The sequence below is a fragment of the Pagrus major genome, chromosome 15, assembly GCF_040436345.1.
Source record: "Pagrus major chromosome 15, Pma_NU_1.0".
Taxonomy (NCBI): domain Eukaryota; kingdom Metazoa; phylum Chordata; class Actinopteri; order Spariformes; family Sparidae; genus Pagrus; species Pagrus major.
In genome coordinates, this window is record NC_133229.1 from 12,594,892 (window position 1) to 12,619,812 (window position 24,921).

The window sequence follows — 24,921 nt, forward strand, 5'->3', positions numbered from 1 at the left end:
GGCACATGTGACAAGGGTGGAGTTTTCACTTGAAACAGCTTTCCTAGATCACAAAATAGCCTGTATATCTTCATACAGCAGCAATGGAGGAGGCACTCAGATCCTTTAAGATAAAATATATAATATTTCTGCATTAAAATGTCTAAAAACAACTAGACCGAAATGTTTTGTTGAGTTGTGTACTTACATTATTCCAAATATTTCCAGCAATGTTCAAATCCACACAAATCTGTCATTTCACTGAGTGCATTTTATTTGGTTGCTTTTATTTCCAGGAGAGATTCAGAGAGTGAGGATGGAAGTCTGTGGATGTGACTAAACATGAATTAAATTTTATAACAGTATCTCATCCATGAACAATTTTCTCTGAGTCATGTAGATAGATTTTTATTAGCAACGGGGGTTGTTTGACAATGAAGACACCAACTCCCATGATCCCGTGCTACATGTGTCTTTTATTTTGTTTTGATTGAGAGAATAAATACTGAGCCTTTAAGTAAAAATTGTAAAAAAAAAAAAAAAAATACTCCTGGTGCCAGCGGGCACCATGTTGGCTACCTCTGTTATAGAGTAAGACATATGTGATAAAAACACTCACATCGATTTTGACTAAAGATACCTTGTTTTATGACCTATACAACAATTCTGCTCTGAATAATAATTTTTGTCTCATGTGGTTTTTTGGCAAATAAATCCAATTACCTTGTAATAAAATCTTAAAAATTACATCGACACTATTGAAAAATCCAGTCCAATCTATGAATATGCAGATCATTTTCATTTCCAAGAGTTTAACTGCAGGACTCAAGTTGTCAACTTGAAAACCATTGTCAAGGTGCATCAATGAACCATTCTCAGTGTTTGTGCACCGGCGGTTTCAGGTTTCCACATATATCTTGAGTGAGTTGCATATTGGCACATAATTTGCGTCAAAACTATTTGTGATGTCACAAAAATATCTTGTACATCCCCGTGATTAACTCACTCACTAACTCAACTCTAAGATTAATGGTGAGCACAGATAAACTTTCCCCTTCAACAGATGACTGTGAAAACAGACATCTAGTGTCTAGTGTCTACTGCACAGTGATAGACAACACCCAGATGAAGCAACAATAAACAAAATTCATTTTTGAGTGGAGGTGGACTTTAAACTTACTCCACATTGTCTTCACTTTCAACAAACTGTGCGCAGAAACACATAGGATAACACACAGTAGCCTCAGCTGACGGATCACAGCTCTTGCCAGACAATAATGACATTAAAGTAAATGGGATAAAATTTAAAATAGAGGGCTGGTAGTTTTAAATCTTTTTAGAAGAGAGTGCACCACAGATTTTAGAAAGATAGGGGGGAAGGGAATGCTCACTAGGCACCTAATCCACCACATTCTTGTTCGGGGTCCGAGTCTGAATTCAGGCAGGCTTCAATGCCATGCACTGCGATAGGAGGGGTTGCAAAAGGCTGAGGTAATTGGATTGGAATACGGCATTGAGTGTCAGACAACAAAAGATATCCATCTCTCTCATGGCCGTTCAGCTCTTTTGTTGCTGGCTGGAATTTATTCGGTCATTCACTCTACTCTTCCGAGCCCGGCGAGGACAGAAGAACAGGGGCAGCTAGGCCACCGGGACTGGCTCAGTCTGGTGGTCTCGTATGCGGGCCAGTGGAGTCACAGCGCCTGTGCAGCCGCTGTGCTGTGAGGATGTGTGAACCACGGATCCCCCAAAGCCCAGGGGTCATTTGTGTGATCATTACCATAATCACATTAAGGCTGCAGGAGATTAGCACCATGGCCTCAGAGGAGAAACCCTGTCTGTGCTCCATGACGACTACAGACCACGCTTATAAGGAACAGTGAACACGCTGCTTGGATACCTATTAGTTGTATGATAGATGGGCAAACTGGCAGTCAAGTGGAAGAGAAGCAAGGAGGCATCCTTCTTTAGCTTTTCCTTTCTGCAAAGCGTAGTTTTTCCAGAAATAGAGACATAGGACATCAATTTTAAAGATAACACTTGTTGAAATTGATTTGTACATTTTCTACATTTTGAGCAGACAATTTATGTCAAAAAAGCAGACAGTTAAGATGCATATGTCTTGCTGCTGATCAATAGATTAATTCAACAGGATTTGTGTCTCATATACTTTTTTTTTCATTGACTTAAGTACCACCACCACTCAGCCCCGACATAAGCATCACCTCTGGGCAGGTCATGGGGGCACAGCAGAAGGGACGCCTCCTCAAACCATCCACAATCTCTAGACTCAATTTAGGCTCTTTTGCCATCAAGGCAAAAAAAGAAAATCTCCCTCAGGTTAAAAACGTCTCCAATTAACCCTAATTATCCTGAGAGAGCATTTCAGTGAGGCATGCAACCTGAGATGTCTATCAATTCAGCGGCGGGCGGGCAGGAAGCCATACCTTTCATCTTGAAGTTCAACCACAGGAAATGTGACATCTGAATATTGACAGCAGTGATTTAAGATGGTGGAAATAACACTTAGAAAATCGCTTCTTTGAATGCAAGTGCACCTACTACTACTACCACAAACAAACAAACAAGGTATTTCAATACAAATGCTCGAGGATATTTGCAGGAGCTACCGTGCACATCTTTGCATCTATACTAAAGATAAGATAAAGCTGTTTTGATTCGCTGCTTCAGTGAAAACAATGAACTAGACCTTGGTTGCCTGTATGGATTCTCACAAAAATACCAAGAAAATACCAGAGCTGTGTCCTTATCAGGTACAAACACATACAGCAGAGACGTGTGACACCCTCATAAAGGGCTATAAAGTGTGATGGTGAAACAATGCATAGTTACTGATTGATACAGTCTCTCTCTATGCAATGCCGCAGTTTCCAACTGCGGTTCCTTGATTGTGACCCATTGACTGACCTGTGTAATTGGCCCACACAAATCACTAACCACAGGGGCAGAGGGGGTTCCCATCCTCTTATATGAATGTTTGTGTGTGTGTGGCTATATGTGTGTGTGTGTGTGTGTGTGTAGTCACTGATCCAGTTCACAGATTACCTTCTTGCAGAGGTACGCCAGGCCTCATTTGCCCTTCGACACCAAAGGGATAGTGTGGAAATCATATCTTTCAGCTGTCTGTCAGTGTGTTTTTGTGTGTTTACGCTGTTCAAACCTGGTCTCATTCAGGCTAATGTGCATACTGGCATTATGTTTAGCCATAAACTACAGGTTGATTGTTTGAAACAGTCATTTAAAATATGTGACATTCCTCAGGCAGGCATAAAACCTGCAGGTCTGCCACTCTGGGGCACTGTTGTGTGCACTCCTGATAGTGTTGTGTAGCATTTACATTCAAGACTTGATTTAAATGCCAAAAAATTAAAGGGTCACTGTGTAGATTTGGAGAAGTAATTCAAACTCAGAATTTTAATATTAACAGTATTAATGAGGTAATAATATTCATTCTTTTCAATAACTGAATAAACAAGCTGTTCTCAAGATAGACAGGTGGCAGGGTCTGAATAAAATGTCCTCCCCAAAACTATATAGTGCACCTTTAAAGTATTTCTGAATGGCAAAAAAAAGTGCAAATATGAGGTATTTTTCTACTGTGGAATTCAATGCTCTTCATCCAAGGCTCTGCATTATATGAGGGAAAGACGCCTGACATACCGTACATTTAACAGCTACCGGCCTCGATGCTCATTTTGCGAGCCAGATGATTTAGTGTGCTGCCTAATGGCACAAATGTAGAGGAGAGTAAAACCCACCTTTCAGGCTGACATAAATCTGAATGAGGTAAAATAATAGTATAATCTGTGGTGAGTGCAGTATGCCGCTAACGCAGGATGTAATGAGATATGAGGAGGTATAAATTGATCCTTTATGTTTAGGTTTGTGGTTGTGATCGTGACTTATGATTATCAATATGCCTGCAGGTTCAGAGACGGTTCCCACTGCTTATTTTCCACCACATCATCACTGCCAAGGAGTCTTGAGTGTATGATTATCCTCATAATGTGAGAGAGAGGGGGCGGGCTCACTGTGCCCTGCTCATGAATATGGAGGCCGTGCAGACACTCCCTCTCTGTTGAACTTGTGCAGCCAGCTCCAGCTCGGGCCAGCAGTCAGTCAGTCAGTCAGTCAGTCAGCAGTGGGCTCGGCTGCCGCATGGCCACTGTGAGAAAACTTTTCCTCTTCTAACTAACACAACAAAGTGGGGGAAGAAAAACAAAACCAGGACGGAGAAGAGCTCGGAGAGGCTGAGGGACTCTACTAGGAAGAGGTCTTCTATGAATGTGGAAGTCGTGCTCCGCTCATCAAAGTGGTGTTTCCCACTCGTGCATGTTTAAACCAGAGGAGAGCTCTGGTGCCGTGTGTCGGCCAGACGACTAGTACTTAACGAGAGGCAACAGCAGTCCGGAGGCATGATTCTGAGACGGGGCTCAGTCGTTGCTGCCTTTTTGCTCTGCTTTCTCGCCAAGGTATGTAGGGTGACTTCGGGGGAAAAACAGGGGTCACTCAGTTCAGCTGTTTGTGTGCACTTTGGTTGCATGTGTGTGTGTGTGTGGTGTCGCCTTAAGTGCGCGCGGCTATGCTAACATTTAACATGTAACCTTACTCAAAATTGTGTTCACCTTTTTTTGAGGTCAAAGTTTTCCCATTGCACTCACTCTGCTGTCCCTCAACAGGTGTCAGAGGGATCCGGACAATTCGAGTTGCAAATCTTATCGATGCACAATGTGAACGGAGAGCTGTTCAGCGGCATGTGTTGTGATGGCACACGGACCACGGCGGATAGAAAATGCACACGGGACGAGTGCGATACGTTTTTTAAAGTTTGCCTGAAGGAATACCAGTCGAGGGTTTCTGCTGCAGGGCCCTGCAGCTTCGGAATGGGATCTACGCCTGTCCTCGGAGGGAATACCTTTTCTTTCAAGAGCTCTGTGAGGAATGACAAATCCCGGATAGTTTTGCCCTTCAGCTTTGCCTGGCCGGTGAGTTGGAGACTTTAAAACAAAACAAAACAAAAAAAAACAAAAGAAAAGTGTGTTTTCCGACGCGCCTCTCCAAACAAATAAAAGAGAAAATGTCTGTTTGCAGGGCAATCTGCGCAATTACTGTCAGTCAGTCGTTCTCACTCCCCTGAAAAAGTGGATAGAAAGCACAACAAACAAAGCACGAGTTTCTTTTTTTTTCGTTAGCTGTCTCCCTGTGAATTATCCTCTTAAAGAAGGACCCCCTGGTCTCCTTATTATCTGCACCAATTAACCAGGTGCAGGTATTTTTCTCCTTCAGGCTCAGACCTGTCTGATCAGTCTAAATTATGTTTTAAACTGCTTTTGCATAAGATCAGCAAACATCAGTTGGGAAATCTGAAAAAAGGTGGGTAAATTATGACCCACAGTTAAAAACCTGTAGACAAGAATAAAAATCACGCTTCCAAGAGAAAAATCCATTTTAGTCTATTCCTCTTTAAAGCTTTTACAGACTACAAACTGGTTGGAAACGACATTTTACGATGCATTCTTGAATTGTTCCTCATGTAATTTTTTCCCATGTCTGGCTTTATTCGACACATAAAATGTGGAGATGAAAAGTTGGGTGAGCTGCCTTCTCCCAGATTCCCCCTCCTCTTGCCCCCCTGGCAGCTGCTCATGTTGCACAGTTACAGTAACTTCAGAGCGAAAAACCCACTTTCTGGTTTCCTCAAGTGTCAGCTCTTCTTCGCAGAGTAAATAAATGGGGCTGACAGGCCTGTGGGAGTGTTGTAGCCCTGTGAGAGATATGATTTGCCATGCTGGAGCGCATTTCGATGTAGTGAAAAAAGCAGGACTGTGCACACAGACTGACTGGCCCCACAGCTTGGCCCGCAAACTCCTCCACTGTGCCTGATGGGTGAAAGGCACAGTCCGCTGGTATGTGTGTGTCCAATTACATCAAGGCTATTTTTACCTCAATCCTGATGGAAGTTCTTGTTGTAATTTCGAGCATTGTGCGTAGCGATGGCCTCCAACAGCCTGAATAAGTGAAAGAACTGGAAGCTCGTGTGTGGCTTCCTTTTTATTTTTATGTGTGTTACCTGTGGGCCAGAGCAGATCATTTTGATTTGTGTTTTTCCCTATGATCCGATAGCCAGTAAAACAATGTTCTCAGCAGGGCAGCGTGCAATTTGATATGGTCTGTATTTTTTATTTGCTCTCCACTTAGACACTGGCGCCTCACACCTTTTTCAAAAGACAAAGGTTTCTGTTTATTTTCACGCCATGGCAGCACTAAGTTGGCATGAACGCTCGGAGCCAGATTAGTTTCATCTTACTGGTTTGAAATCATTCCTGCTTGAAAACAGCACTTGTTGACATTGAAATGGAACCTGGTGCCCTTTCAAGTCTGAGAACTGGGCGAGCTGTACTCCTTTTTATTTCCTGACTTCAAACTCCTCAAACCTAATGGAGGGTGTTCTTGGGAATACCAAAACTAGGGGGTTATTCGCCAGTAAAACAAGCTTTTCCATTGTAAGAAATCTCACCTGTAGATAAATGATTTCAAAATCCACTTTATTGTAGAAAACAGGAGTTTGGAGGCTTGTGTGAAAGAACAGGAGCAGCTCGTTAGATTCTCTCGTCCTTCACTTCAAGTGCTTTACTTCAGTGCACATTAACAATCGTCAGGTTAGGTATGATATCACTCTTTGTCCTTTTCATCAGTTGATTGGCTGTTGTGGACAGATGGCAGTGTGGTGCAATTGGGTTGTTGGGTACTCCGAGTTCATGAAGCCCCCACCCCTTCATCCTCTCTTGTGAGCTGCATGAAGTTGGCCTCTTGTCCAGGCCAAGGGCTTTGTTTAAGTCACGCTCGGTTGGACCCCAGGCATTTCATCGCTTTAACCTTGCCACCCACAGTAACTGCTGCACTTAATGAGGCTACACACATGTACTCGGATCAGGTAGGGCAAGAACCAGGCATCCAGCTGAATGCCGTCGGCTGGAGCTTCTTTAACGTTAACGCATCGCTGTTTTTATGGATTTGCCAATGTCTGCGTTGTGCTTTTATCCCACAGAAAAGTGAGGGCCCTCACAGTGTATCAAGCAGGGACAATGGTGTGCCCTCAGTGACTACAGTGAGGATTACAGAGCATAATAGAGGCAGCGCAGCTGTAATGCCAGCGCAGGGCAAGCAACAGGAAGCAGTTGTAGTAGACTCAGCAGTGATGAAGTTGGCTCTCCGGCAAACTGTGACCTTGCCTCTGTGGCCACCTCAGCATATTTACCCATGGTACACACAAGGAAAGAGAGGACCTTTTGTTAATTGGTCTGGGTCGGTCCTTTAGAGGTTAGATCGAGCTTTTAGAAGCACTTATCTGCTCACTTGTCAACAGGGTTCTGTCCCGATTAATCTCGTTGATCCAGTAGCCTAATTCTGCTTTAATTATGCCCATATTTAATAGCATAATTTTCCTCTCAGAACAGGAACACGTTGGCTTGGCTGTGATTGATGTGTTGACAAGTCAAAGCTGTCTGAGAACCGGGATCAGGTGAGTCGCGGAACAATAGGCTCGGCCTCGAGGGCAAACGCTGCCGGCAGCTGTGGGAGTAATGACATGTTTGTTTTATATAGTCTGCTCTGATGTGGCAGTTAAGTGCAAATTACTCAAGTGAAAGAAGGAAGAGAAATGTGTTCTTTCTCTTTTTTTTCTCTCCTTCTACCTCACCCTCTCCTCTACTTTAACGAGGACCTTTTCAGCGTGCTTGCAGTGTTGTGTCAGTGAGACGTTGCATAATGGTTTTGCAGCTTATCAGATTTGTTTCAAAGCGTATGGAAGCACGACATATCGTAATGTACAATAGATTTGTATCACCTGTGGCTTGTTTTTGTTTCCCTTAATGGTTAGTGACCCTTGCAAAAGACAAACGACTGGCTGCTTGTTTGGTTAAATGCTTGATGTGACTTTAGTTCCTGGTCCTGGGTTCATGTTTCAATCTTGTTTGCCTTGTGAGAGATCCAAAATCTTGCTGTGTCACCTCTTTTAGCTGGCAAACTGTGAAATTCTTTCATCGGGGTGAGGCTCCGTCATATTCCTGAACTGACATACCTTATGTATTTTTAATAAGCTGTCGATTGTACAACAGTCTTTCTCCAGCTCTTGTTGTAATAAAATCTCTTGGCAAACAATCCAATCCTTCTTTCCAGGTCCATCAGCTGAAGGTGATAATGAGAGTTGTCTTTTCATGACTGTTGTTGGGATTTATGGCAAAACAGGGTGTGTTACTTTTGCAGTCCCAATCATTGGTTAGATCTCAGTTTGATACCATTGAAGTGATTGACTCAGGATAACTGATACAGAAGGTCAACATCCCTTTGACTGGACTGTTGACATTTCCCCTGTGCTGAGTGTAGGCCTAAACCAGCCTAATCTGTTGGGCCTTGCTTTTATTTAGACCTTTGCCTTTTGCCTGCTTTCCATGGACAAGCTTGTATTTTTATATTGTTAGATTTCATTTTAATGGTGCATCAGATAGCTCCATTTTTCAGAAAAGGTCAGGATGAGAGGCCCGTGTGTGTGTATATGTGTGTGTGCGTGTGTGTGTTTAGGAAAATTCCCCTACTGAGAGGATTCAGTAGTGTTCTTTGGCAAGTCGTTGGAATGATCTTTATCGCTCATGTTGCTTGTCTGTTGGACAGTGTCTGCTTGGCCGGGAAAGATAAGAAGACATATGGCCACACTTATTGCACTTGGACGTGTGTGTCTGTGTGTGTTTGTGTGTGCGTGTATGTGTGTGTTGTGCGCACGCTCTGCAGTTCAAAGCGTAGTTGTGAGTCAGCTGGGAGCCTGGGAAAAGTGAACCTGGCAGTGGCAGACGGTTCCAAGCTGATAACCGCCAGGGAGTTATGGAGTGTTAGTGAATGAGGAGTCAGGCAGTATCTCACTTTCTGGAAGCAGTTATTCGGTCTGGAACTAAACAATCCCAATAATGGCTAGGCAACTCGTTAGATCAAGCCAGTATGACATTGTTGTAGCTCTGCAGCTCTGGTTTACTAGCTGTGAACTCAGTGAGACTTTCAGACAAGTAGGTGAATAGTAAACATTTGTACCTGTTCTTACCCATTACGTTTAAATTTAAAGTTTCAATACTGTGAAATTTAAAGTTTCAATACTGTGAGCTTTAATAAGGTTTATCGCGATCAGTGTGCAGTGAAGTTGAACACAGTGCTGCAATAGCTTCCATGTTGAGGCAAGTCGAAATCGTGCAAGAAATGGGTGTGTTGTATGTTCTTGTTTATCTGCCTATAAAGAATCAGCCAATAACCTGTTGAACAACAGGCTACAAAGTGATTTCATGATTATTTTTTTCCCATCAACCACTGTGGACAGAGTGTGAAGTTTTGTTGTGTATTCACAGTAATCTGTTGTTCCTCCTTTCGTAACCGCCTGTTAAGTGATAATCTTAAAAATGCTCCGATTGTTTGAGAGGTCACTGAAGGGTGAACCTACTGTAGGAAAAAAAAAAAAAAACTCTAATGCCAGAAAGTTAAGTTCCCCAATTTGCGGCTTCTCATATTACTCACAACCACGTCAATTTACTGTTGCAATGATGATTAATATTAAAATTTCGGGAGAGGCAGTTCAACCTACTTGTTCATCATACGTGTGAATTGATGATGGTTATTAGAATGAGCTCACCACGTTTATGACATTGAGTCATACTATATGTGGGATGTGTTTTGGGTGGCAACCCACAAATATGTCAATAGTGTCTGTGGACATGCAGTTGGGAGTGAAGACAGTTGTATATTCTGGAAAAATTGGAAAAAGGTGAACATTAAAGCAAAGCTATGATACTGCTTAATGCTGGAAGAAAAGGGAGAGGAGTCTTGTTCTTCAGTGTTAAAATAACTAGCTGTAGTTGTTGATGACCAGGTATCACATTACCACTGACTCACTCAAGTTCTGTGTCAAGTGATTGCAGCCAATTTTGAGTCAGAATGTACTGTAAAGCCTGTGTTGCTGATGAGCCCTGCATTTCAGATAATAGCTGTCCTGATTGCAGTGAACTATTGGCACAGGATGAGACAAATGTCTCCTGGAAAGATGGAAAGCTGAATGCCTGACAAAACAAGGTGAAGCCATGTAAAAAGATTCAGGAGAGTGACTCATTCCCTTTTCCTTTCTGTTGAAAGCGAACGGGGGGTTTCCTTTTCTGCAGGTTTGTTTACCATGAAGTCATCGAAGCAAAGAGGGCCACAGTGGCCATGCAGAATTTCTGAAATGCCTCCGAGCAGCGCTGCTAGGGGGGAGCATGTGTGTGAATATAACAAGTAGGTGTTTCTAGTGGATGCTCGAGCACTGTAAGTGGATTACACTTTTCTCACAATCGCATACTTTCTCTCCGAGTCTGTCGTGCACGCTGGCAGACACATTGTCCGTCTCCCTCATGGCTGTGGCACAGGGCAGCGTGAATGTGTAAGCCGATATCGGTGTGAGCGCTACCGACCCCGAATCGGACAAAGCGTTTTTGGGAGTGCTGAAATCAAGACAGGCCCTCCAGAGTGTAGCACTCATTCAGTCTCTCTCTGCCTCACTGTCACAAACACTTATATTGTTTTTGTGTCTCATGATTTTTCTGCCCATGTTGACTTTTCCTAAGAAGCATGTACTTACTAAGCACTTCAGTTGGATTGTTCACAATTCCTAGTACAAAGTAACAGAGGTTTATAAATTAGCATAACACTGAACATCCCTCATACCCTGCAAAACAAAAGTGGCTGTGCCTCCTCAGAACATTGGAAATCATCCACTGACTTCTCTCGCCACATTTTATAAACATGTGGAAAAACGGTTTCGAAAGAGAGCGAGGCTGAGATGTGAAGACATATTTTAAGCATTGAAGGATGTACCGTGCTTTTATTGTAGTCCTTACTCAAGAGTCTGTCCTGTGCAGCCCTGCTATATCTGGCTGTTTTCTGGTGCATCAGACACCCTCCTGCTGGGTGGGTGTCCAGCTAGACCAGACCACTGCCCATGTGTCCGTCATCCTAATCGTTGTGACGCAGAGACCTCTGCACCGCCGCAAGCTTATCCTCTCTTAATCAGACCAACAGGGCCATTGTTGTAAGCTAACAGTGAGCACCTCTTGTGCTCGGCCTCGTTGTGAACTAACTCAATGAGAGGGAGATGAAACTTCATTGGCAAGGCCGGTGACGGTTGTGGGAAACCAGAGAGGATTTTTAGTTTTTCAGACTGAAAGTGTGGAAAACAACACATTTAGAAAAGAAAATATTTTCAACACTTTGTGAAAGGGGAACCTGGTACAAGTTAGTTTGCGTGGTAGCGAACAAACAAAAGGCAGTTGACAGTTTTAGAGTCTCCTGCACATTTTTATGAAGCATGTTAATTTAGTATTAATTTAGTAGAATAATTCATGTAATTTAGTTTACAGTTTTGTTTTGTGATTCAGTTACTGCTTGATGATGCTGCTCTTGGCTAACGCTTCCTTTATTTCCGTCTTGTCTTCCTCAGAGGTCCTACACTTTGATAGTGGAAGCCTTGGACTTCAACAATGAAACCAGTGGTGAGTGTTTGTCCTTGTCTGGCATCTCCATCTTGCCTTCCCCTCTCTTTTCTGTCTCCCCCTCCCCTCCCCTCACCTCCCTCCCTCAGGGCAACGTCTGGGAGGAGTCGTGCTGAAGGTCAGAAAAGGAAGTTTATTCTCCCTGAACCCCCTGCCCTCTTCCACATGGTCCACTGGGTGTGCGTGCGTGTCTGCGCTAAGAAAAGTGTGTTGACAGGTGCCTGTAAGGCGGGAGAGCAGGACAGGGAAGCGGGGCGGAAGAAGAAGAGAAGGAAGAAGCGGGGGGGGAGGGGGTGCAGACAGAGAGAAGGAAGTGTGGCGAGGTAGAGGAGGGGAGGAGTACAGAGGGGGCCAGGCTGCACCCCTATGAAAATGTTTTCATTTGGCCGATGACTGATGGCAGGTGCTGCCAGCCAGGGTTGGGGTCACACTGTCTCACTGTCACTGAGGCGTGAAACACAGAGTTCATCCGGCCTCCGCGACCAGCCTGCAGTCACAGTGCGGGGGGAGAGGCCTCTGAGCTACGGTGTCCTGTAGGCTAGTCTTGCACAGGTAGGCTGCAGACTGAGCATGTGCAGCGGAAGAGTTTTTAGCGTACTCCTCGAAGACGGTCACTGTTCTTCCCATGAAAGTGGGAAGATCACAACGGTAACGTGCTGAATCTAAATTCTGGTTGCCAGGTTTGGTTTCAGCCATTAACTATGCTGGGATTCCTGCTGGTTGGCGGTCGTATTGGCGACAGCGTGGCGATTCCAGCTGAGGGGAGGAGGGCCTTGCTTTTTAATGCAGGTCTGTTTGAGGTCAACAAGGTTTCGGTCTTTTCTGCTGTATTTGCCGCTCCCCAGAGAGCTATTAGGGCATTGGTGTGAAAAGCCCCCTGAATGTACACAGTCAATGCTGGTTAAGCCCCTCTGAGCGCCACCAGGCTAGCTCACAGTTCTGATAGCTTCATATGTTGTGGCTGTCCGGACTGAAAATTAAATGCCACCTGGTTTCTAATCTAAATTAAAAGCTTGATTTTAATTTTATAGTGAGAAAAATGTAAATTTTCTATCAGCGTTTGAGAAAAGTTTTGATTTTCTCCGTACAAAATGACTTTAGTGCCGAAGCATGAGCTTTCCAAGCTTTATAAAGCTTGCTTGATTTATGTTTATCTTCGAGCCAGGCAGCAGGTAGCGAGGACGTGCTACTCCTGACACTGCAGGCCAGCGGTCGGTAGAGAAATGCCACACGGCTGAGCTCTGGATTCCAGACCACTGCGAAATGTTACCAGGCACTGTGATTTCAGTACACCCACCCCCCGACTCCCCCTATACACACCACAGCACAGTAAATAAATGACAGTGGGCCACCCCATCCCCCCCGCCCCCCCCACAGCATTGCATTGCATCATACTACACAGAGGAGCGATTCACCTAGCGGTCAACCACCTCTGCTCATGTGAGCGCAGTAAATAATAGCTGTGACATATTTTTCATTCTCTCCCAGGTGGAAGATTTGGATATCAAGTAGCGAGTACTTTGTGTGCGAGTGTATGTGTGGTGTTAACGTATGTGTTCAGTATAGCGTCTGCAGATGGGGCTGAAGATGTTTGCTCACTTTGAGTGTGTTTGCTTTGTGTCCTCACAGCCTCGGCTCTCAGGTCAATTCTTGCCCGTTTGACAGAGCCATGAACTCTTCATGTTTGACATCAAAAAATGAGTCTGTTTCTGGGTCTAGGTCTGTGTGTTTTAAAGGCACACACAACATAGGCTCCACCATCGGAAGTAAAGATAGATACTCGTAAGTGTGTGAAAACAAGTTTACTTGAGGCCTTTTTTTGACTGCTGTTAGTACAAGAATGTATATGAGAGCTTGGAGAAAAGTGCTGATGGCACACTGGCAGGCTTCCCAGCAGTGACTGTGGCATCGGTGTCCTCCTCGCGCTGTAATTTATGGCGGCTGCGGGTTCTGTCCTCGCCTGAGCAGATGCAGAGGGCAGCATCTGAGACCAGTAATATCCTCAAGCTGTAAACCTGAGAATCAGAAACCAAGCAGGGAGAGTTGGAAGAGGGAGCGTGAGAAAAAAAGCAGTTAAGAGTGCTCATTACAGGCAGCCTTTTCCTTTTTTCTGCATTTCCTCCTTGTACTTTTCTTCCTCTCCAGCACACATAGTTGCCTTAATTACATATAATCTGCTATCTGAGAGATCTTCTGCAATTTGTGTCTAAATTTTTGGGGCATTTTTGGGTTCCCACTGTATGATCACGAAGAACATTGCAACCCCAAAGTGCGTAATGTAGGATGCTGCATTCCACTTATCTCTCCCTGGCTTATGCATTTGATGAACACTGAATTACATTTTTTACAAGAATTTTGCGGTCTGTGATGACATTACAGGCGCAGATGGGAAGTTGATTGAGAAAGCCTCTCATTCCGGCATGATCAACCCCAGCCCACATTGGCAGAAGCTGACACACAACGGCCCGGTGGCTCAGTTCGAGTACCAGATCCGGGTCAGCTGCGACGAGCACTACTACGGCTTCGGCTGCAACAAGTTCTGTCGGCCCAGAGATGAGTTCTTTGGGCATTACACGTGTGACTACAATGGAAACAAGACATGTCTGGAAGGCTGGTCCGGACCTGACTGCAACACAGGTGAGCCCTGCAGACATGTAGCAATGTGTGACATCACTTCTAAATGGAAATACTGATCAAGACAGCAGTCCGAGACAGTCGGATTAGTATTTATGACTATGAATGAGTCCTCTAAAGCTAGCAGCCAGACTGTAATCTGTGATTCATGCTGATACGCTGTCTGTTGCGTGGTTCACACTGAATGGAAGACATTGTTTCTGCACGTTCAGAGCAATTTGCCCCTTCCTTTTCCTCTCAAATAAAGCTTTTCATTGCCTGTATGACCAGGAATTAACTCTTACCCTTCAGGAAATCAGACTGGGCAGCCGTCAATTTCCTATTAAATATTTTACTGTGTTGTACAGCAGGGCAAACTTGATTGTTTGTCGACGGCAGTGTTTATTCTTGCAGACTGAAATGTCATACAGGGTAGTAATTAGATAGTTTACGGCTATAATTAAAACGTGCTAAAAAATGGAGCTAAGTTTGAATCAGTTACCAGGCAGTGATTCTTCCTCTTCCTCTTCCTCTTCTAGCTATATGTAGACAAGGCTGCAGCACTGAACATGGATCATGTAAGGAGCCAGGAGGATGCAAGTAAGTTCTGTGATTTATTAGTGTGTTATTGATGGTTTTACTGCACTTTTACACGTAAAATGTCAAACATGGTTTGTTGAATTGCCTCTACTTCTTACGGAGGCTGGTGCCAGAAGCATGTGGTGCGGATCAGTCAGATATGTAGGGATTGAGTCCAAGCACCGGTTCTGTCATGGCATGGATCTTTCCCTGTACGTGCCTGTTGTTCTGGCCAAGAGACTCAGTACCCGGGCTTTAGCAGAGACGCAGGCTGAGCTGTAAAATCTCTTATGGAGCTTTAGACCAGAGCTGCCAGTCTGAGAAACAGGAGAGGCCCCACCGCCAAAGACTCCATGTTGGAAATGTAGCCTATGTGTTTCCCTCTAATGAGGCAAGCGTTATCAGTCTAATCATGTGTAACATTCGGATGAGCCTTAAAGGGTATTGTTTGTGTAGCTAATGGCTTCCTAATGCTGTTTATGCACACAGCCAGAGGAAAAGCCAAGCGCAGATGGATATCAGAGCTGGGGCATTGTGTGCAGTAACACTTGTATCTCCTCCTCATCCTGGAGGAGGCCCTGCACTGCCCGACTCTTCCCACAGCTCAGGCGCTGGTTGCTTTCTTAGTTGTCTGATTTGGCCGCAAATCAAGCACAGGGACGATCAGGTTTGTTCATTTTGTGCCGCAGCTTTGTTGTTTTTCCCAAGCTTTTGACATCATCAGGTTTCTTGTAAGTGCTTGTGTGGCCACTGGCAGAACAGGAGGTTCAATTGCTTTAGTCTGTACAGGTGTGGCTATATTTAAAGCTCTGGGTTTAACTTGTTTTATATGCGCTCTGCCAACAAACCCTCCAAGCAAGCTCTGCTACTGCTGTAGTCAGCGAGTAGTTTCCCATCATTGGGCTGCTGTAGTGTGAATCAACAGCAGTACATAGCAACATTGGTTGCAGGCTCTTTGTCACCAACATTAAGTCAGCCGAGTCACAGCTAATGAAGCTCCGTGGGATTTTCTTTTAGCAGTGGAGGTTCTAAAGACGCCCTCGGCTTTCATTGTTGCCAGTAGAGTAATAACAGTGCACCTGTACACAATTGGCTTGAAAAGCATTAACTGCACAGCCACAACCATACAGATTCTCAAAAGAGGTCTGTTTTAATCTCTAGGGTTGAAATCTTTATGTGCATCAGCAGTGCTACACAATGTAAGTTCACATTCCCCAGTAATTTGGCTGTGTAATAACTGTAAATGATCTGGGATCCTGCTGAGGAATCCTTCCCTGCTTCACAGGAGAGGATTAGCACACTTTTAAGAATAGCCTCTTTAATCACAGACTGAGGTTTACTTAACCACCGCGTTTATTTTTATAGTCCGTCCGTTTCTCGGGGCTAATCAGCGCGGCGCTCCCCCCAGAGGGACACTATGTTTCCTGTCGCTCGGCTCCACAGCAGCAACTGTATCACCACCTTTTTAAAGAGCAGACTTATCAGTCAGGCTGGATTGCTGTCTTAATTATGGAGCCCAGGAAGAAAAAGGGGTAGCGTTATCAGTGTAATTATGGACCTGGACATTTCAGTGGTCAGCAAGCTGCTTTCCCCTCCTCAGCCTCAGGGCACGAGCCTGACTCCTGACTCATGGGAACCAGGATGAGCAGCAGTGTAACAGCCGAGATGAGGGCTGAACTCTGCTGGGATGTCGCTACTGCCAAGCCACAGGCACGGTTTTGTTAAAGGGAGCGTCTGGCCGCATGCTAATGTTAGCTGTGCTAAAGGTCCCAATGGAACTGTAATTTAGTGTTTTGTTTTTTTTCTGTTTGGTAAAATGCTAAATGCTCCTCTGTTTCCCTGTCCCCAAGTATTGTTTAAACGCTGTTGCATAAACACCCTGCTACTTAAGATTCATTTGTGGTCTTTAAAGACTCAGCCCAATTGTGAGGGCAAGAATACTGCCTCTTTGTTTGTTTCATTTGTGCAGTTACATGCTGCATATGCTAACGTGTAGTTCATTAAGTTCAGATTATCGCTGTACTACTTGTGAAGAAATTTGGAATAAACAGAAGATTAAGATATTAGCATTTTCAGATACCACAGGGATTATCTGACCTCACTGTGTTTTTGTGAATTTGCCTCAATGTTTTGCATGTGTCGCTGTGGTGTGTGTTTGTGTGTGTATTTTGGCTGATATCTGTTGTATGTCCCACCTCTGAGGCTGATGGCATGGCTGTGTGTGTCTTGCAGGTGTCTGTATGGCTGGCAGGGCCAGTACTGTGACAAGTGCATCCCTCACCCTGGCTGTGTACATGGCACCTGTGTAGAGCCGTGGCAGTGCCTGTGCGACACCAACTGGGGCGGCCACCTTTGCGATAAAGGTTAATTCCCGTCTCCGATTTCAGTTTCGGTCGCTGTAGGGGCGGCCTGTGTTGTGTGAAAACAAACTAACGCTGTGCGAAACACTCCTTTTCCCAGATCTGAACTACTGTGGCACTCACCAGCCATGCCTGAACGGAGGGACATGCATCAACACAGGACCTGACAAGTACCAGTGTACGTGCGCTGAAGGCTACTCTGGTGCCAACTGTGAGAGAGGTGAGTGGCAGTCAGAACTCTTCTGTTATTGCTAGCAAGCTTTAAAGGGTACATAACTCATTTAAAGAGTAAAGTCCAGGTTACTCGTCATGAATACCTCTCAGCCTGTGAAAACAGTAGTTTGTCTTTCCGACATTGGAATGTGAAAAGAAATTAAAATATCTTAAATAAATAAAACCACAGAACCGAAACAAAACATAAACCCTGCCTTTTATTCTGGTGTCATGTTAGTGTAGGTCTCACATAAACAAAAATGCATGTAAACACACGCGCAATATCAAGGTTAGCAAAAATGACAGTAGATATGTACAATAAGTCAATACCGTAATTATCATGAGAGGCCTAGTAGGGAGCCTAAATCTAAGAAAATAACTCTGACAATGTCACCAGATATGAAGAAACAGTATGGGACATGTAGGAGCCAGTTATTATTATTTTATTTTTTTTTAGAGTCAGAATATCTTGTCCTCTTCTGCTTTGAGTTTGACCATTCTTTGTTTCATTCTTTGTCTTGCAAGTCACCAAACTTTATGGAAGTGCAATACGAAATCAGGGGACTGCCCCTTTAAAGCCTTGAACTGTGGGTCTAGTTATGTTGCTAAAAAATCGAGCAAAGCTGCTTCAACATCCCCAGAACTTCCTTTATTTAATAAAAAGACTATTTACATCTGGAACCTAAAATGGAAATAAAAGATGATCTCATGGGATGTTACACTAATGCTTGCAGGGGTAATAAGTGGGAGAGGTCTGAGCTCGCTGAGCTTATAGACAAAAGGTCAAAGGTGCCTCGAGTTTGTAATCAGAGGAGGTGGTAACTCGGCAATAATCTGTTTCCACTCCAGCGTGAGTGGCCCCCAAGTCAGGTAATCCACCAGTTTGATCTTCAGCGGCCGGTCATCCCTTCGCTCCTCTCAGGCACTTGAGACAGATGGGTGTGGAGCTAAGGTTCAGCTGCTACGAACACTTACCATGGAGATGATGGTTTTTTCCTCATTAAATCTGAGCCTCGCGGGGTGCTGACAGCTTAACTGCAGAGATGTCAGGAAACTGTGCCCTTCGTAACAGGAGGTCCTCAGACCGGAGGATACGTCAGGCTATTGTAACACAGAGAGGCCCAAGGGTGCAGCACCGCATCCTCTCCCCCGTCCCTCCTCCCTGGGGCATACCAAGAGCCGTCCACTGATCACCTCCAACCGCCAAGTTATTCCCTGAGTGAATCATTCATTTTTGATTCATTTAGGACTCACTCATCCTTAACTCGTCCATAAAGGAGAAACTCCAGGGCAGCACCGCCCCCCCCTCCCGCTTGCCCTCCCGCCAGTCTCTCATCTTGTGCCGCCTCTCAGAAGAAGAATGGGGGGGGAGTCAGAGGGAAGTCACGGTGCGTTGGTCAGGTCAACTTAGCATGAAAGATGATTTCCTGGTGGTGTGGTCTGCCGGGCGGGTAATGAGAGTGAGATGGGGGGGATTTTGAGCGGGCTTTTGGGGCAGGGGAAGAGGAGGGGGGAGGTGATGGGTGAGGGAAGGAGTCAACCCCCTCTGCTAACAGAGGAGTGAGGTTTTCCAAGGATGAGAGTCAGGAGCTGAAATGCATTTTTGCATCCGATTTGTTTCCTTGTGAGTCATCGGGCATTGGGATGTCACAGTGAAATATACTCATGGCAGCTACAATAACAGAAAAACATCAATCTTAGTATCAGGTTATCAACCAAAAAGTGTGTGTGTGTGTGTGTGTGTGTGTGTGTGTGTGTGTGTGTGTGTGTGTGTGTGTGTGTGTGTGTGTGTGTGTGTGTGTGTGTGTGTGAGAGACCTGTTTTCACAAATGATTCTTTCTCATTCTAGCGGAACATGCCTGTCTGTCCAATCCATGCTCCAATGGAGGGAGCTGTTCAGAAACCAGCCAAGGTTACGAATGTCAGTGTGCACCAGGCTGGAGCGGCCCCTCCTGCACCATCAGTAAGATTGCAGTCAACCTGCACCCATTAAATGTCTCGTAGAAAAAAATCACGTTGACTAACCAGAGTTGACTTCTTATACTTAGACATTGACGACTGCTCTCCAAACCCCTGCAATCACGGAGGAACTTGCCAGGATCTGGTGAACGGCTACAAGTGTCACTGTCCTTCACAGTGGACGGGGAAGACGTGTCTGATAGGTGAGACGCCCGGCCCCTTTTCTTCTTTCCACCACTTCACGCCTGTCAGCTGCACATGCAAATGCCACAAACCCTCTCTCTCTCTCCTTCTCTAGATGCCAACGAATGCGATAGCAAGCCTTGTGTCAATGCCAACTCATGCCGCAACCTGATTGGTGGATACTTCTGCGAGTGCATCCCTGGTTGGATGGGGCAGAACTGCGACATCAGTGAGTTGAAGGCTGTCAACTGCAGCTGTCCAGCTCCAGCCTCTTTTATTTCTTCCCCTCTGTTCATTGTAGCTGTAATATGAAGGCTTGAAGCAAACAGTTGCACAAGCGCAGCCTTTTTCCTGCAGTGTAAATGAATCTGCTGTATCATTATTAGCCCTGTGTGTGGCCAAGGCTGCGGTGATTAGAGGTGGCTCAAAACAATCCCAGGACTAGTTTCACTTGGCAGCAGACAGGATTGCTCAATACTCTGTGTTGCACTGATTCCGCAGCCGCGCTATCCAACTCTTGCAGAGCGCTCTGTAGCTCCGGCAATGTTTTTAAAGGCCCCTAGCATGGGAAACATAAAGCACAGACTTGTTTTCAAAGACAGACTATTTAGTCAAGCTGTTCAGAATTAATCCTCTGATTTGTTTTCCCTCCCAGATATAAACGATTGCAAGGACCAGTGCCAGAATGGGGGAACTTGCAAGGTACGTGTTGGGTCAAGAACCATCCAGCTTTATCTGGTATCGCTGCTCTGTTTGCCAGCTTGTTTGTTTGTTTTATTGTCTTTTTTCTCGAAGCCCGAGACATTTACAGCGGTTGTATAAATAGCTGCTGTAAATTGTTCTCTCTAAACCGACAGTGGAATTGTTGTGGAATTCCTCTCTGAAATCAAATCTGAGGGGAGTGGGTTCAGAGGGGTTTCTGAGGGAGGGACACGCAAGTTTCTTGACCACACTAGATTGAATTACCATAAACATTATTGTGTTGGGCCCATGCCAGGAAAATGTGTTGAAATAATTGCGGAGCTGTGATAATGTTCCTCCAAACTTGTCGCAGCCCTTCCCCCCCATCTCAGCCTCGCTCCTCATTCTGCGCTCTGGTTTGACAGTTATTGTTTGGACCCCACCCTGTTAAAGCAGTTAATCAAATTTGTGGCTGCATGAGGTTAACCCTGGTTCTTCTCTCCCAGGACTTGGTAAACGGCTATCATTGTGTGTGCCCCCCTGGCTTCGCTGGCGAGCATTGCGAGAGGGACATCGACGAATGCGCGAGCTCGCCGTGCCTGAACGGCGGGCGCTGTCAGGACGAAGTGAACAGCTTCCAGTGCCTGTGTCTGACTGGCTTTTCAGGAAATCTGTGCCAGGTGAGACACGGCTCCCACCACTATCTCAGACATGCATCCTCACTGCTATCATTTAGCATCAGCCCTTGCCCTCCCCACAGCCCCCTCTCTGCCAGCATTGCTGTATCTTTGGTTTCGTTGTAAAGTTTTCCTGCCCCACCCTCTTAAATGGCTGTTGTTCCACAGTCCTCCTTTTTAAAAGGGAGTGCTTTGTTGAAGCTGCTCCTGGCTACAGCGGGATACATTCCTCAGTGCTGAAGCCCAGACTCAGAGGACGGCTCCTATGTCTCTGCCTTGTTTTTCCCCCTTCCTCCAAGTGCTGTGCGTGTGTTGTTTCCTGGCACAGCCTGTAGGGAGGATGCTGTGGGTTTTGCTCTGTTTAGTGTAGCAGAAACTATGTCAGCTATCAGGTTCACCGCTCTCTATTCAATACCTTTCTGCCCTAGCTGGATATCGATTACTGCTCCCCCAACCCGTGTCAGAACGGAGCCCCCTGCTTCAACCGGGCCACAGACTACTACTGCGATTGCCCCGAAGACTACGAGGGCAAGAACTGCTCTCACCTCAAAGACCACTGTCGCACCACCACGTGTAAAGGTATGTCTCCTGCCTGCAGTAACCACAAGCTTTTCACTCTTTGTCTTTTTCCAGAATATTTCTGTAAGGTGATCTGTGTAGCGTGCTATAGTAAAACGCTGAATAAGGCCAGGTCTTCACCATTTGCCTGAAACACTTTGCCCACAGTATTCCCATGAGGGCAATACCTATATTTAAGTTTCATGCATTGAAGTTTCTTGGCCAAGGTGAGCAGTTTTTTCTGAGTGGAGCTCCCTTGATGAATGCCCCCCTCCACCTCCTCAGCAAAGCTTTTCCAATGATTCTCCCCCTCCTCTGAGTTCCTTGAAAATCTGGCAAAAGGCTGATAGCACTGTGTGTGTTCTTGGTAATGACTTGGTGGGCTACCTCTTCTCTTTCCCCCTCAATGAATGTGCACATTTTTCTGTGTGTGTGTGTGTGTGTGTGTGTGTGTGTGTGTGTGTGTGTGTGTGTGTGTGTGTGTGTGTGTGTGTGTGTGTGTGTGTGTGTGTGTGTGTGTGTGTGTGTGTGTGTGTGTGTGTGTGTGTGTGTGTGTGTGTGTGTGTGTGTGTGTGTGTGTAATTGAGTGAGTGGACCAACCACGGAGTCAGATACCAGACGGTGAGATTCTCTCTGCTCTTGGCAAGAATTAAGTGATTACGGGGGAGCAAATTCAGCCAGCTCTCCTAACCTGATCAGACAGGGGGAAAGGAAGGGATTTCAGAGCAGAGTGAAAAAGATCACTCTGAATTGCTTATGAAAGCATAACAGCTTATTGCTGTTGCTTCTATCAGTCAGTTTTTTTTATATGATACAGTTTCTCTCAGTGTATGGGAATTTTGAACCGACTTGCTGGGATTATGATCTGTAAGGGCCTGTTGACTTGTAGATCACGTCCTTAATCTCATCATCTCTCTTGCTCCCTGTCACTTGTTTGCTCCATCACACTTTTGTGAATAGACAAGTCTGACTATAAAGCAGTAACCTAAGTTCCCTATTATCTGGAAGACACAAACTGCATTTTAATGATTATAACAAGTTTTTAAATGGGCGTCATCACTAGTTTCACCCATTAACTGTCTCTACTCTTTGCAGTGATTGACAGCTGCACTGTCGCCGTGGCATCCAACAGCACACCAGGTGGAGAGCGCTACATTTCATCAAACGTGTGCGGACCCCACGGCCAGTGTCGCAGCCAGGCCGGGGGTCAGTTCAGCTGCGAGTGTCAGGAGGGCTTCAGAGGCACCTACTGTCACGAGAGTAAGAGTCCACAGGCACAACACAGAATACAAGATTCAATTTATTTATCATTATACAACGAAATGACAATGAAAAATGAAAAATACATACATTCACGAATACATAATAAAACATAAAACTGATAAATAAGTAATTATCAATAATAGGTGATATATCAGATTGGACTCTGCAAGGAAAAACTTCCTCAAAGTTGTTCTTTCTCAGTCTCTCAGCTCATGTTTTGTTTTTTTTTTATATTTCAGACATCAATGACTGTGAGAGTAACCCATGCAGCAATGGAGGCACCTGCATCGACAAAGTCAGCGTGTACCAGTGCATCTGCCGCGACGGTTGGGAGGGTGACCACTGCGAGATCAGTGAGTAGAGCTTCATATCCCATGACCTCAAAACAAATCCACACCTTGTTCATGTTGTCTGTTCAATAATGCGTCAACATATAAGCGTTTGACGATTGTGATGCTCGTAAATCACTCTCCTTTCTCGATGTCTCCACTAGACATCGATGACTGCAGCACCAGCCCCTGTCATAATGGAGGGACATGTCGAGACCTGGTGACTGATTTCTTTTGCGAGTGCAAGAATGGCTGGAAGGGAAAGACGTGCCACTCCCGTAAGAGCCCTATTTTTGTTGTTTCCACACCCGTGTAGTCTGCCTGTGCAGGTTCATGGTATGTGCTTATGGCTGTATGTAATTACAGAATCTTCTATACAGCATGCATGCATTTATTCAAAATCATGTGAGTGTACAGCTCAAGCAACCTAAAGATTTTTAATTCTCCCCACAGGCGAAAGTCAGTGCGATGAAGCCACATGCAACAACGGTGGCACCTGCCACGACGAGGGCGACACGTTCCAATGCAAGTGTTCCCCAGGGTGGGAGGGTACAACATGTAACATAGGTGAGTCACACAGTCACAGGCGGTTTGATTTAATGTTTCATATTTACACACGCAGATGATTTGTCTGTGGGAGAGCTCCGTCTTGTCTCAGATTTTCATCAGAGCTGTCAGATCTGCGAGGTCCACAAACAGTTTTTATCCCTTCACTCTGTCAACGCTCCCCCCCCTCCTCATCTGCCTCCTTGCCCATTTCTCGCTCTTATGGGAGTGCTGACAGATATCCGCTTAAAATCCCTGATTGCACTGACAATACACTTCAAAGTCGTGGAATGCAGATTCCCTCAGAGAAAAAAAGGAAACCCACTGAAAAAAGCCAAACCAACGGCAGTCTCCTGTGACTGTTTAAGGTTTACGAGCGCTGATTCCACTGATAATCCTTCCTTTGCAAAAACTCTTCTTTTCTTTTCTCATTCTCAGCCAAAAACTCAAGTTGTCTTCCGAACCCATGTGAGAATGGAGGTACCTGTGTGGTGACCGGGGAGTCATTCACCTGCGTCTGCAAAGAAGGCTGGGAAGGTCCCACATGCACCCAGAGTAAGTGCTTCTTAAAAAGGAATGCCAGATAGCTGGGATAAAAGTGGACAGTTATTGCTATAAAATGATGATAAACCTCCTGCTACCAAGTGCAGAGGTGAAGTCCTGCATCTGATTAAATCAGACTCTCCCATCCCCTCTTGATCTCTACCTTTTTTTTTTTTTTTTTTTTTAAATCTCTTTCCTCTCTCCCTGGCTGCTGCCGGCCATGAGAGGAGAACAAGAAGGAGGAGGGAGAAAGGGGCTCAGGAAAGTGGAGACAGATGTTCCACCCCCCCCTCCACCCTCCGCCTTGTCCAACACACACCCCTCTCTCCCCTCTAGTTGTTGCATTCCTGTCCAAACAGTGACATGTCGGCTTGTTCTCCATTTCCCTGGCCTCCCCTGTACGCATGTACTCCAAAAACATAAATTCCCCGACTTTTGTAAGGGAGGGAGAAGCAGCCGGGGTGGGAATCTGGGTGTGGAGGTGTTGTCGGTGGTGGTGGGGGGAGCTGGAAATATTTTTTTTAGGGTGAGAGCCGACTCTATTGTTTGCTCTGTGGTGTTAATAAGGCAGAGCAATCAGCCTGTGTGGCGTCCAGGCGCAACACGCCTCTGCACACGCAAGCTCAGACGTGCTCTGCTGTCATGTGTGCTAAATAGTCATACATGAGAGAGAGAGAGAGAGAAAACAACACACTCACTACTTTCTGTCTCTCTCCCTCCCTTTCTACCTTTTTTTTTTTTTTCTCTTTCAGATACCAACGACTGCAGTCCCCACCCATGGTAAGTGGAAGCCAAACATTTCCTGTAGATTTAAACAGATATAAACAGGCTGCTCCTCCTGTATCGTAGTTTCTCACCT

General features: G+C 45.3%; 1 protein-coding gene across 1 annotated transcript in view; it reads left to right on the plus strand.

Moving 5' to 3' along the window:
- Positions 1 to 4,144: 4,144 nt before the first annotated feature.
- The window catches only part of jag1b (jagged canonical Notch ligand 1b), a 28,412-nt gene continuing 7,635 nt past the window's right edge, over positions 4,145 to 24,921 (plus strand). The window contains exons 1-19 of the mRNA XM_073481609.1: positions 4,145 to 4,472; positions 4,680 to 4,985; positions 11,507 to 11,558; positions 13,938 to 14,195; positions 14,711 to 14,771; positions 16,983 to 17,113; positions 17,211 to 17,330; positions 19,173 to 19,286; positions 19,372 to 19,485; positions 19,581 to 19,694; positions 20,121 to 20,167; positions 20,653 to 20,826; positions 21,252 to 21,402; positions 22,477 to 22,641; positions 22,884 to 22,997; positions 23,138 to 23,251; positions 23,427 to 23,540; positions 23,958 to 24,074; positions 24,815 to 24,842. Of these exons, the coding sequence (XP_073337710.1) occupies positions 4,416 to 4,472; positions 4,680 to 4,985; positions 11,507 to 11,558; positions 13,938 to 14,195; positions 14,711 to 14,771; positions 16,983 to 17,113; positions 17,211 to 17,330; positions 19,173 to 19,286; positions 19,372 to 19,485; positions 19,581 to 19,694; positions 20,121 to 20,167; positions 20,653 to 20,826; positions 21,252 to 21,402; positions 22,477 to 22,641; positions 22,884 to 22,997; positions 23,138 to 23,251; positions 23,427 to 23,540; positions 23,958 to 24,074; positions 24,815 to 24,842 (2,351 nt within the window). The 5' untranslated portion in view covers positions 4,145 to 4,415. The remainder of the gene's footprint in view (positions 4,473 to 4,679; positions 4,986 to 11,506; positions 11,559 to 13,937; positions 14,196 to 14,710; positions 14,772 to 16,982; positions 17,114 to 17,210; positions 17,331 to 19,172; positions 19,287 to 19,371; positions 19,486 to 19,580; positions 19,695 to 20,120; positions 20,168 to 20,652; positions 20,827 to 21,251; positions 21,403 to 22,476; positions 22,642 to 22,883; positions 22,998 to 23,137; positions 23,252 to 23,426; positions 23,541 to 23,957; positions 24,075 to 24,814; positions 24,843 to 24,921) is intronic.